The sequence below is a fragment of the Musa acuminata genome, chromosome BXJ1-10 (assembly GCF_036884655.1).
Source record: "Musa acuminata AAA Group cultivar baxijiao chromosome BXJ1-10, Cavendish_Baxijiao_AAA, whole genome shotgun sequence".
Taxonomy (NCBI): Eukaryota; Viridiplantae; Streptophyta; class Magnoliopsida; order Zingiberales; family Musaceae; genus Musa; species Musa acuminata.
In genome coordinates this window covers 17,705,798-17,718,624 of record NC_088336.1, presented here as the reverse complement: position 1 = coordinate 17,718,624, position 12,827 = coordinate 17,705,798, and the positions used below count along the sequence as shown (strand labels likewise).

Genomic DNA, 12,827 nt, shown 5'->3' with positions numbered 1-12,827 from the left:
TTTCCTTCTCCCATGTTGCTGCCCTATTTATGCCTTTTTCGGACTCCAAAATGCAGCCACCACAACCCCCCTAATGTTAATTAGGGTTAGGTTAAGAGGGGGTGAGCTGTGGGCTGCCCAAGCCCACTATGGGCTGAATTTGTGGGCTGCCAGCCCAACAACCTCTCCCTTCAGCCCATAAGGGAGGCTGTCCCATGACTCCTCAATGTGAAGCCATGCCGACCAGCTTTCGGCATATCTCCTGTCTTTCTTTTGATAAAGTTTTTGTCAACATGTCTGCTCCGTTTTCATCTGTGTGAATTTTTTGAAACTGCAACTGCTTCTCTTCAAATACATTTCGAATCCAGTGGTATCTGACATCTATATGCTTTGACTTAGAATGAAACATTGGGTTCTTACACAAATGGATGGCACTCTGGTTGTCACAATGCACCACATAATTTTTCTGTTTCAGCCCCAAATTTTGTAAGAATTCTTTCATCCATAACATTTCTTTGTATACATCTGTAGCAGCAATATATTCTGTTTCTATGGTGGAGAGAGCAATACACCTTTGCAACTTGGATTGCCATGACACAGCTCCCCCTACAAAAGTAAGTACATAACCTGAAGTAGACTTTCTCGTATCTATATCTCTTGCCATATCTGCATCTGTGTAACCTGTCAACACATGTGGTCCATCTCCAAAGCTTAAACAAACCTTAGAGCTCCCTTTGAGATATCTAAAAATCCACTTCACTACTGCCCAGTGCTCTTTGCTTGGATTTGCAAGAAATCTGCTAGTAACACCCACTGCATATGCGATGTCTGGCCTCGTACATACCATTGCATACATTAAACTTCCAACTGCTGAAGCATAAGGAACCTTTTGCATTTTATCCTTCTCCTCATCACTCGATGGACTCTATTCTGAGCACAACTTGAAGTGACCTGTAAGAGGAGAACCAACTGGTTTTGCATTGCTCATACTGAATCTTTCCAATATCTTCTCGATATATTTCTCCTATGACAACCAAATCTTCTTATTTTTCCTATTACGGGAAATATGCATACCTAGTATTTGCTTTGCTGGCCTCATGTCTTTCATTGCAAAAGACTCACTCAGTTTCTTCTTCAACCTGTCAATTTTAGACATATATTTCCCAAGAATAAGCATATCATCAACATAAAGTAAGAGAATAATAAAATCCTCACCAAACCATTTGATGTATACACAATAATCTAAAGCCATTTTTTGTATCTATTTTCTATCATAAATAAATCAAACTTTCTGTACCACTGTCTTGGAGCTTGCTTTAGCCCATACAAACTCTTCTTCAACTTGCAGACAAAATTATCTTTACCTTTGACTTTGAAGCCTTCTGGTTGCTCCATATAAATTTCCTCCTCCAAATCACCATGAAGGAAAGTTGTCTTCACATCTAACTGCTCAACCTCCAAGTCCTGTCTAGCAGCAATACCAAAAGCAACACGAATAGAAGACATTTTAACAACAGGAGAGAAAATCTCTTCAAAGTCAATACCTTTCTTTTGACCAAAGCCTTTCACAATCAATCTAACTTTGTACTTCGGTTGAGAACAATATTCTTGAGTCTTCAACCTAAAAACCCACTTGTTCTTCAAGGCCTTCATTCCATTTGGTAGCAGCACCAAATCATAAGTGTGGTTCTTTTGAAGAGCATCCATCTCTTCCTGCATAGCAAGTAACCATTTCTCTTTCTGCTCACTTTCAACTGCTTCCTGGTAACTCTTTGGTTCACCTGCATCAGTAAGCATCACATACTCATCTGTAGAGTATCTTCTGGAAGGTTAACGTTGTCTAGAAGATCTTCTCAACTGAGGTTTTGTTGGAACTTGCTCTCCTACTTCTTCTTGCTCAACATGTCCTGTAGGTAGATCAATATCAGGCTCTACACTATCTTCCTGTACATCTCCCCCATCATCGTGATATACTAGAGGAATAACTGGGTCACAATCTGCTAATCCTTCTGCAAAAGTCTTGGCCGGTGTCTTTTTCTTCAAATCTTCAAAGGTTTGATCCTCAAAGAAGACTACATCTCTGCTTCTAAACACCTTCTGCTTTTCTGGATCCCAAAGCCTGTAACCAAAATGATCATGTGAGTAGCCAAGAAAAATACATTCTTTAGTCTTACCATCCAGCTTGGACCTCTCATTGTCTGGAATATGTGCAAATGCGCGATAACCAAACACTCTTAAATGCTTGTAGGAAACATCTTTCCCTGACCATACATGCTCTGCAATATCACCATCTAGGGCTGTACATGGTGATAAGTTGATCACATCAACTGTAGTCCTCAAAGCCTCATCCCAGAACCTTTTGGGTAGCTTGGCCTGTGAAAGCATACATCTGATCTTTTCTATGATGGTGCGGTTCATCCTCTCTGCAATTGCATTATGCTGAGGTGTACCAGGAACTGTCATCTCATGTTGGATCTCATGTGACCTGCAATAGTCATTAAACAATCCTGTATACTCACTACCATTATCTGATCTTATGCATTTCAATTTCCTTTATGTCTCCCTTTGAACCCTGGTATAAAACTCTTTGAAGACATTAATCACATGATCTTTAGTCTTCAAAGCATAGGCCCAAACTTTTCTGAAAAAATCATCTATAAAAGTGACAAAATAAAGTGCACCACTTATACCAAGAATATTAGCAGATCCACTATGAGTTTTTGTTCTCAAAGGACCACATACATCTGTATAAACACAGTCTAAGGCATGCATTTTTCTAGACAAAGCAGCACTAACAAATGAAACTCTATGTTGTTTACCTGCTAAACAATCATTACAAGGTTTCAGATGTATACTTCTGAAGTCTGGTAATACCTCTCTCTTAGAAAGAGCTTGCAGCCCCTTCTCGCTCATGTGTCCCAGTCGCCTATGCCACAACTCCATGCTGAAGTCTTTTTCTGTAGCATTTAACTGCTCACCATAAGCTTTAGCTTGCAACCTGTACAAAGTATGACATTTCTTTCCATTAGTTATAACAAGAGAACCCTTACTGATCTTCCATTGCCCTTTGTGAAATCTGCTATCATAGTCTACATCATCTATCCTTCCAACTGAAATTAGATTCAGCCTCAAGTCAACCACATGCCTCACATCTTTAAGCACCAACTTGCAGCCAAGGTTGGTCTTTAAATGGATATCACCCATGCCTATGATGTCTGCTGTACCATAGTTGCCCTTCTTGACAACACCAAAGTTTCCAGACCTATATGTAGCAAAAAACTCTCTCCGTAGTGTAGCATGATAAGAAGCACCTGTGTCAATCACCCACTCAAGATCCTGACACACACAAGAAAAAATATCATCAGAAGGAGATAAAATCAAATAATCACCAGCCTGCATTGTAGTTGTGATATTATCTTTTGAATCTATAGACTCCACTTCTTTTCCCTTTTTCTTGCTCTTCTTAGGTTCCTTACATTGGTTCTTGTAATGTCCTTTCTCACCACAATTATAGCAAAAATATCTTTTCTTAATCTTGACTTGCTTCTATCCATGCGTGAACTGCTTCTAGACTTTGACCTTCCTCTGTTCTATGATATAAGTGCCTGTGAATCATTCTGAGATGTAGCCAAACTCTTTCTTCTCAACAAACTGCTTGTTACTTGACTCATAGTGACAATACCATCTGGCGCAGAATTACTGAGGGAAACCACCAGTGTCTCCCAACTTTCTGGTAATGAACTGAGAAGTAACAATGCCCGCAACTCATCATCAAGAGACATTTTCATAGAGGATAACTGATTAGTAATATTTTGCATTTCATTCAAATGTTCAACAATAGAAGCACCTTCTCTATATTTTAGGTTCACAAGTTTTCTGACCAAAAAAGTTTTGTTGCAAGCTGTTTTTCTTTTATAGAGACTTTCCAACTTTTTCCAAAAAGAATATGCAGAAATTTCAGTAGAAACATGGTGAAAGACACAATCATCAAGCCATTTCGAATAAATCTAATTGTTTTTCGATCTAACCTCTTCCACTCATTATCTGTCATAGTTGTGGGTTTTGCACTATCCCCCTACAAAGGTCCATACAAATCTTTACAGTACAAGAGATCTTCCATTCTTGGTTTCCATATCATCCAATTATTTCCATTCAAACTAATCATGCAAGAAACATTACTGGCCTAATGTTCAAATACAAAAATTAAATCACCAAAACCCCTTTTTGCTCTGATACCAGTTGATAGGGATATAAACAAGAATAACCTTTGTATATGAACAAATACTAGAAGACCATAATACGCAGCGGAATTAAATGTAAGCACAATCAAACAGAACACCAAGATATACGTGGAAAACCCCTCCAATGTGAAGGGTAAAAACCACGGGGCAAACTAGAGATAATCCACTATAAGAATAATGAATATACAAATCTCAATCTCTTGCCCTAAACTCTAGCAATAATCTCAAGAGAACAACTGGGATACAAAGATCACGTCACTGCCCACAATATCTAAAACCTCCCCAAGTAATCACAGCAAGAGTCTATTGTAGATTTGATCTAACCTGAGATAGAACACTGCTAGATGATTTAGAACAGCCTCTCTGCGTTGTCCTTGTCGTCTTCCCTTTCTTTCTCTTCCTTTTCTGTCTTGTTTTCCTCCTTTTCTTTGGAATCCCGTGGCTGTTTCCTTCTCCCACGTTGCTACCCTATTTATGCCTCCAAAACGCAGGCACCACACCCCCCTAACGTTAATTAGGGTTAGGTTAAGAGGGGGTGAGCTGTGAGCTGCCCAAGGCCACTATGGGTTGAATTTGTGGGCTGCCAGCCCAACAGCTTGAACTGATGCCTCTTTCAAAGTGCTAGTGGTGCTCTATGCTTGGGCATTGATGCGAGTTTTGAAGCTTACAATGTGCGAAAAAGAGCACTACTGGTCCTGATGAACAAAGCTAATTGGTTAAGGAAAATATGGTTGGTTCTAATTCCTCCATGATATATCAAAGCCATCATCACCCCTTGATCGACAGATATATTTAGCCCACCACCAACAAAAAGCTTCAAGCAAGCATCCCACCTAAAGAAAGCAAGAAAAATCTGAGAAAATTCTAAGCAAGAGAATAGCTTCAGAAAAATGCCAAGCATCCCTCTATGTTATATATGTGTTTAATATAGAATTGAAGAATAGATCGTGAAAGAGATGAATTTTATTCATTGAGGTAATAAGTATTTATACAAGTTTTGATAGAGAGATTTCCCTCGATTAATCACCCAAATCACACATCAGTTATTCAAATATACGATTGATCCTTAATTATAGATTGATCGAGGATATAAGGAAGCATGAATGCTATTCAATGTGTGCCTTTATCATGATCTTCTATTATGTTCTTGTAAGATTGAGCTTCTACGAAGGATGTTAATATTGGACCAATGAAATTGAATATCTTATGGGCGAGAGACTTTGTTGAGGAAGTCTACTAATTGAATATCTTGTGGGCGAGAGACTTTTTGATAGCACACATGTATCATGATTTATAAAAGAATGAGATGGTAAATGATGATATCATGCAAAATTGTGAATGACAATTAAGCCAAGAAAGGAACATTTCATATGGTTTACGAGAAATGTTACTTCTTTGACTTTAACATTTGGTGGCTTGTGACTTTGGGGTATACCGATTAACCAAGGAACAAAAAACCACACTAAGAGGCCAATATTTCCTATGGTTGACGGAAATGTTACTTCTTTGACTTTAACATCTCAAATTAATGCCGCCTTCATCTCCACTCATCTAAATTTGTCACAGTGCATGACGAGGTTTGATGCCTTTCTTATCAACCAGTTCGTGCCACTCAAACTCGATTAGCTCTTCCAACAAGAATGCAGAACCCAATCAGATGACTTGCAAGCTAAACCCGAGTTCAAGAATGGCAGCAGCAGTTGCCATCGAGATCTTGATTGCAGCAACCGAAATGGTCTCACCGTGTTCCTACCTCGGTTGACTTTCAACACCAAGTGCACATGGTATTCTTGGATTTCTTCTCCTTTGACGGATCGAAGAACCCGTTTTCTAGTGCCTACTTGTCTTCTAAAAATGCCAAACCCAAGAATCCAAAAGCAGAAATGCTAATAAAATACAGCATTCTCTCACATGCATGCACCTGAGGGAGTGTGCCCTCGTAAATCTCGGGCTGTGTTTGCTTCGTCCTTCATCCTTCAGCCACCAACACAAACACCTTCACACGAACCCTATAAATATCAGCAGTCCATTCATCAAGCTCTCCAACACCTCCACCGAGTGTATTGGTTTCAGTAGAGGCTGCGGTGCTTTCATGGCTCAGCTCAGGAGCTTCATCGTTCTCCTCCTCGTGGTCGTCTTCGACGACCTTGTGTCGTATGGGGAAGCAGCATACAACATTGCCGATTACGGCGCCAAGTCAGATGGCCGGACCGACTCGACCAAGTCGCTGCTCGCTGCATGGGAAGCGGCCTGCGGCTCGGCGGGGTCGGCCACCATGTACGTGCCGGCCGGGGACTTCTTGGTCGGCCAAGCCACCTTCGCTGGCCCATGCAGCAGCAGCAAGATCACCGTCCAGATCGACGGGACGCTCGTCTCGCCGTCCTATCTCGGCGGGGCTGGCGACTGGCTCGTGTTCCACCACGTCGAGGGCGTGTCGGTGTACGGCGGGACCGTCGACGGCCGCGGATCCTCCCTCTGGGCCTGCAAGGCCGCCGGACGTAGCTGCGCCGCCGGAGCCTCGGTGAGCTAATCATGTTACACTCGCAATCTACTTCGAATGATAAATGATAAAGATGAATCGATCGTCTTCTGCCTATGCAGTCGCTAACGTTCAGGAACTCGAAGGACATCACGATCAGCGGGCTGACATCGACGGACAGCGAGCTATACTACATCGTGATCGACGGCTGCGATGGCGTGACAGTGCAGAACGTCAAGATCACGGCACCGGGGAACAGCCCCAACACCGACGGCATCCACGTCCAAGGGTCGAGCCACGTGACGATTACCGGGGCCAGCATCAAGACCGGCGACGACTGCATCTCCGTCGGGCCCGGCACCACTAACCTGTGGATCGAACAGGTGGCGTGCGGCCCAGGCCACGGCATAAGGTAAATAAGCACTGCAAGCAGAAACCAGTGTACCATTAGCTGAGACGAAGCTGACCTGATGCGGTGGCCACAGCATCGGGAGCCTGGGGAAGGAGTACGACGAGGAGGGGGTGGAGAACGTGACGGTGAACACGGCGGTGTTCACGGGGACGGAGAATGGGCTGCGGATAAAGACATGGGGGAGGCCGAGCCAGGGGTTCGTGAAGGGGGTGGTGTTCGAGCACGCCGTGATGCAGAACGTCCAAAACCCCATCATCATCGACCAGAACTACTGCCCCGGCGACAGAGGATGCCCCGACCAGGTGAGTTGACCATCGCTATCGCCATCGCCATCGCCATCACATACCTCTGCATATGTTTCATCAGTTGAAGAAAAAAGGAAATAAGAGAGGAACAACGACGACATGAGTCGTGTTAAGCTAACCGTCTTTCCCCACAGAGTTCCGGCGTCAGGATCAGTGGCGTGACGTACAATGACATTCATGGATCGTCTGCATCGGAAGTGGCGGTCAACTTCGACTGCAGCGCCAGCAACCCCTGCACCGGAATCGGGTTACAGGACATCAAGCTCACCTACGGGAACACGGCGGCGGAATCATCCTGTAAGCACGCCGATGGCACCGCCTCCGGCTTCGTCGTGCCGCCAAGTTGTCTATGATGGCGAACTCCGGTTGCAGCATTACCACGCAGCTCATACATAACAGTTGTAGCACTACATGTAGACGACTCAGACACAGATGGCTACTTGGATGACATAATTTAATGCATACATCAATATATATGCTCACTTGTTCACCAAAATTACAATATCTGATGTTAAAGGAAGGCTTCAGATTAAGCAGCACAGAAAATATTCTCCTATAAAAGCAAAAAAAGCAAAAAAAAAAGGAGGGTACATTAAGCTCGGATTCGGCATCTAATTGTTTCTGAAGCATACTCCTGGATCCACAGTACAAGAAATCTGAAATTAAGGTTAAACAGTTTGCATTAAACCAATATGAGCTTGCCAAATCATCGTAAGACCTCACCAATTAGCAAGACATTAACATGTAAATTCTAAGAAAATGCATGTCGTAAGACTTCAAAAGGAAAACGTGTTGAGGCAATGTTCGGAGTAAACATCAGACTATTGTAAACATAGACCATGAAAATGCATCCGTCGATGCGTTGGTCGTCTAAACATTTACAACGCTGAGGCTTCAAAAGGAAAAAGAAGATTTTGGGCCACCATTTATACTAACAAAATAGATATAAATAGTTGATGGATGTACTCTCACCTATTTGTGGACAAAAAATGAATCAACCTCATTACTTTTTGTATTCTAATCTGTATAAATAGGAGACGGAAAATGTTAATGTATTGAAGCATTTTTCATTTCTTCAATAAAGCTTCTTTAGTAATTGTTCTTATCTTCTATTCTTTTCATCACTTGTGTCACGAAACGAAACTAATGCGAGAAGATGGGCACGACAGATAAATACTAATTCATCAAGCTTTTCAACTTTTATCGGTTCCCTTAATTTAATTTATCAGCGAGGATTTTGTTCAAAACCGAGGTTAAAACTTTAAAACCATATTCAAGACAGAGGTTTTCAACCGAGAATTACAGCAATTTGAACAAGAAAATACAAATGATATACAAAGTTTCGCAAGGTACACATCTATCTTGTTTTTTTAATGTTTCAGCAGTGCTAGTACTTTAGCAGTTATTTTTCAAATCAAAAAGTTGTTTCGAGTATAATCACAAATCGTAAGTTATCACTTGTTATTTAACAAAAAAAAAACTCTTAAACAGAGTTGAAGACGTACATGTCAGAAGTTGATGTAAAAGGAGACGGCTGCATGCATTAATCGAGCTAATACATGGATTTCAAAAGTATCCCTTTAAACCAATATTTATAACGCCTATCACATGTCCAGACACAGTCTCATTGCATGTGGAACACATTTTTTGACTTGAAATAATTGTTAGAACATGCCTAGCACTCATCCTCGTCTACTACTACATATGAAGCAAAAAAATCTAAAATGGAAACAATTAAAGGTCTACTACAGACAATTGAAAATAAAAACAAATTGTGTAACTGCTTACAATAAAAAAACAAAAGCATTAACAAGCGCTATTTGTTCAGAATTACTAGAACTCAAATGTGTAAAGCAACTTTACCACATCTAATAGTTTCGGTGTTTAAAATCCTGAAGAGACTAAGAAATACTAGACTTAGTTATCATTTGGTTGATAACCAGATGCATATGCACGGACTACATCACCTCTCTTTAATATTGAGAAGAACAATGATTTCCAAAATCATATAAGCTCCTTAGTTGGATTGTGGGGCATACACAAAAACTACATGTGCTAAGTGCATCACTTGTTTCAGTGACTCACTATTTAAGGAATGAAAATATGTCAAAATATGTAGAAAAGATCACTTGTTTCAGTGACTCACTATTTAAGGCATGAAAATATGTCAAAATATGCAGAAAAGAAGCTTAGAAGTTAACTGGAATTGTTCGCTTTCATTTAATTCCGCTGCGTATTATAGTCTTCTAGTATTTGTTCATATACAAAGGTTATTCCTATTTATATCCCCATCAATTGGTATAAGAGTAGGGGGTTTTGGTGATTTAATTTTTGTATTTGAACATGGAGGCCAGTAATGTTTCTCGCATGATTAGTTTGAATAGAAACAATTGGATGATATGAAAACCAAGAATGAAAGATCTCTTGTATTGCAAAGATTTGTATTGACCTTTGCAGGGGGGTAGTGCAAAACCTACAACTATGACAGATAATGAGTGGAAGCGGTTAGATCGAAAAACAATTGGGTTTATTAGATAGTGGCTTGATGATAGTGTCTTTCCTCACTATGTTTCTATTGAAATTTCTACATATTCTCTTTGGAAAAAGTTGGAAAGTCTCTATGAAAGAAAAACAGCTGGTAAAAAAGCTTTTTTGATCTGAAAACTTGTGAACCTAAAATATAAAGAGGGCGCTTCTATTGCTGAGCATTTGAATGAAATGCAGAGTATTAATAACCAGTTATCCTCTATGAAAATATCTCTTGATGATGAGTTGCAGGCATTGTTACTTCTCAGTTCATTACCAGAAAGTTGGGAGACACTGGTGGTTTCCCTCAGTAATTCTGCGCCAGATGGTATTGTCACTATGAGTCATGTAACAAGCAGTTTGTTGAATGAGGAGTTGAGAAGAAAGAGTTCAGCAATATCTCAGAATGATTCACAGGCACTTATCTCAGAGAACAGAGGAAGGTCAAAGTCTAGAAGTAGTTCACGCATGGGTAGAAGCAAGTCAAGATCAAGAAAAGATATTGTTTGCTATAATTGTGGTGAGAAAGAACATTACAAGAATCAATGTAAACAACCTAAGAAGAGCAAGAAAAAGAGAAAAGAAGTGGAGTCTATAGAGTCTAAAGATAATATCATAGCTATAATGCAGGGTGGTGATTATTTGATTTTGTCTCCTTCTGATGATATTTTTTCTTGTGTGTGTCAGGATCTTGAGTGGGTGATCGACACATGTGCTTCTTATCATGCTACACCACGGAGGGAGTTTTTTGCTACATACAGGCCTGGAAATTTCGGTTTTGTCAAGATGGGCAACTATGACACAACAGATATCATAGGCATGGGTGATATCCATTTAAAGACCAACCTTGACTGTAAGTTGGTGCTTAAGGATGTGAGGCATGTGATTAACTTGAGGCTGAATTTTATTTCAGTTGGAAGACTAGATGATGAAGACTATGAAAGCAGATTTCACAAAGGGCAATGGAAGCTCAGTAAGGGTTCTCTTGTTATAGCTAGTGGAAAAAAATGTCATACTTTGTACAGGTTACAGACTAAAGCTTATGGTGAGCAGTTAAATGCTACAGAGAAAGACTTCAGTATGGAGTTGTGGCATAGGCGATTGAGACACATGAGCGAGAAGAGGCTGCAAGCTCTTTCCAAGATAGAGGTATTACCAAACCTCAGAGGTATACATCTGAACCCTTGTATTGATTGTTTGGCTGGTAAACAACATAGAGTTTCATTTGGTAGTGCTGCTTTATCTAGAAAAATGCATGCCTTACCCGTGTTTATACAGATGTATGTGGTCCTTTGAGGACAAAAACTTATAGTGGATCTGTTGATGTTCTTGGTATAAGTGGTGCACTTTATTTTGTCACTTTTATAGATGATTTTTCCAGAAAAGTTTGGGCCTATGCTTTGAAGACTAAAGATCATGTGATTAATGTCTTCAAAGAGTTTTATGCCAGGGTTGAAAGGGAGACAGAAAGAAAATTGAAATGCATAAGATCAGATAATGGTGGTGAGTATACAGGATTGTTTAATAACTATTGCAGGTCACATGGGATCCAACATGAGATGACAGTTCCTAGTACACCTCAGCATAATGCAATTGCAGAGAGAATGAACCGCACCATCATGGAAAAGATCAGATGTATGCTTTCACAGGCCAAGCTACCCAAAAGGTTTTGGGATGAGGCTTTGAGGAATACAGTTGATGTGATCAACTTATCACCATGTACAGCCCTAGATGGTGATATTGCAGAGTATGTATGGTCAGGGAAAGATGTTTCTTGCAAGCATTTAAGAGTGTTTGGTTGTCGCGCATTTGCACATATTCCAGACAATGAGAGGTCCAAGCTAGATGGTAAGACTAAAGAATGTATTTTTCTTGGCTACTCATATGATCATTTTGGTTATAGGCTTTGAGATCCAGAAAAGCAGAAGGTGTTCAGAAGCAGAGATGTAGTCTTCTTTGAGGATCAAACCTTTGAAGATTTGAAGAAGAATACACCGGCCAAGACTTCTGCAAAGGATTAGCAGATTGTGACCTAGTTATTCCTCCAGTATATCACGGTGATGGGGGAGATGTGCAGGAAGATAGTGTAGAGCCTGATATTAATCTACCTACAGGATATGTTGAGCAAGAAGAAGTAGGAGAGCAAGTTCTAATAGAACCTCAGTTGAGAAGATCTTCTAGACAACGTCAACATTCCAGAAGATACTCTACAGATGAGTATGTGATGCTTACTGATGCAGGTGAACCAGAGAGTTACCAGGAAGCAGTTGAAAGTGAGAAGAAAGAGAAGTGGTTATTTGCTATGCAGGAAGAGATGAATGCTCTTCAGAAGAACCACACTTATGATTTGGTGCTGCTACCAAATGGAATGAAGGCCTTAAAAAACAAGTGGGTTTTTAGGTTGAAGACTCAAGAATATTGTTCTCAACTGAAGTTCAAAGCTTGATTGATTGTGAAAGGCTTCGGTCAAAAGAAAGGTATTGGCTTTGAAGAGATTTTCTCTCCTGTTGTTAAAATGTCTTCTATTCGTATTGCTCTTGGTATTGCTGCTAAACAGGACTTGGAGGTTGAGCAGTTAGATGTGAAGACAGCTTTCCTTCATGGTGATTTGGAGGAGTAAATTTATATGGAGCAACCAGAAGGCTTCAAAGTCAAAGGTAAAGATAATTTTGTCTGCAAGTTGAAGAAGAGCTTATATGGGCTAAAGCAAGCTCCAAGACAGTGGTACAGAAAGTTTGATTCATTTATGATAGAAAATGGATATAAAAGAATGGCTTTAGATCATTGTGTATACATCAAATAGTTTGGTGAGGATTTTATTATTCTCTTACTTTATGTTGATGATATGCTTATTCTTGGGAAATATATGTCTAAAATTGACAGGT

General features: G+C 40.4%; 1 protein-coding gene across 1 annotated transcript; it reads left to right on the top strand.

Moving 5' to 3' along the window:
- The first annotated feature begins 6,189 nt into the window (after positions 1 to 6,189).
- Positions 6,190 to 7,993, top strand: LOC135594910 (polygalacturonase-like). Its single transcript, XM_065085416.1, has 4 exons — positions 6,190 to 6,741; positions 6,822 to 7,111; positions 7,185 to 7,413; positions 7,551 to 7,993. The coding sequence occupies exons 1-4, from the start codon at positions 6,313 to 6,315 to the stop codon at positions 7,767 to 7,769; spliced, it is 1,167 nt and encodes a 388-aa protein (XP_064941488.1). The 5' UTR covers positions 6,190 to 6,312; the 3' UTR covers positions 7,770 to 7,993.
- The last annotated feature ends 4,834 nt before the right edge of the window (positions 7,994 to 12,827 follow it).

Bases quoted from the DNA above. Each gene is read 5' to 3' on its own strand.
- LOC135594910 (XM_065085416.1), top strand. From the start codon at position 6,313: ATGGCTCAGCTCAGGAGCTTCATCGTTCTCCTCCTCGTGGTCGTCTTC. The intron at 6,742-6,821 runs GTGAGCTAATCA...CTGCCTATGCAG, and splicing joins GCTGCGCCGCCGGAGCCTCG to TCGCTAACGTTCAGGAACTC. The intron at 7,112-7,184 runs GTAAATAAGCAC...CGGTGGCCACAG, and splicing joins GGCCCAGGCCACGGCATAAG to CATCGGGAGCCTGGGGAAGG.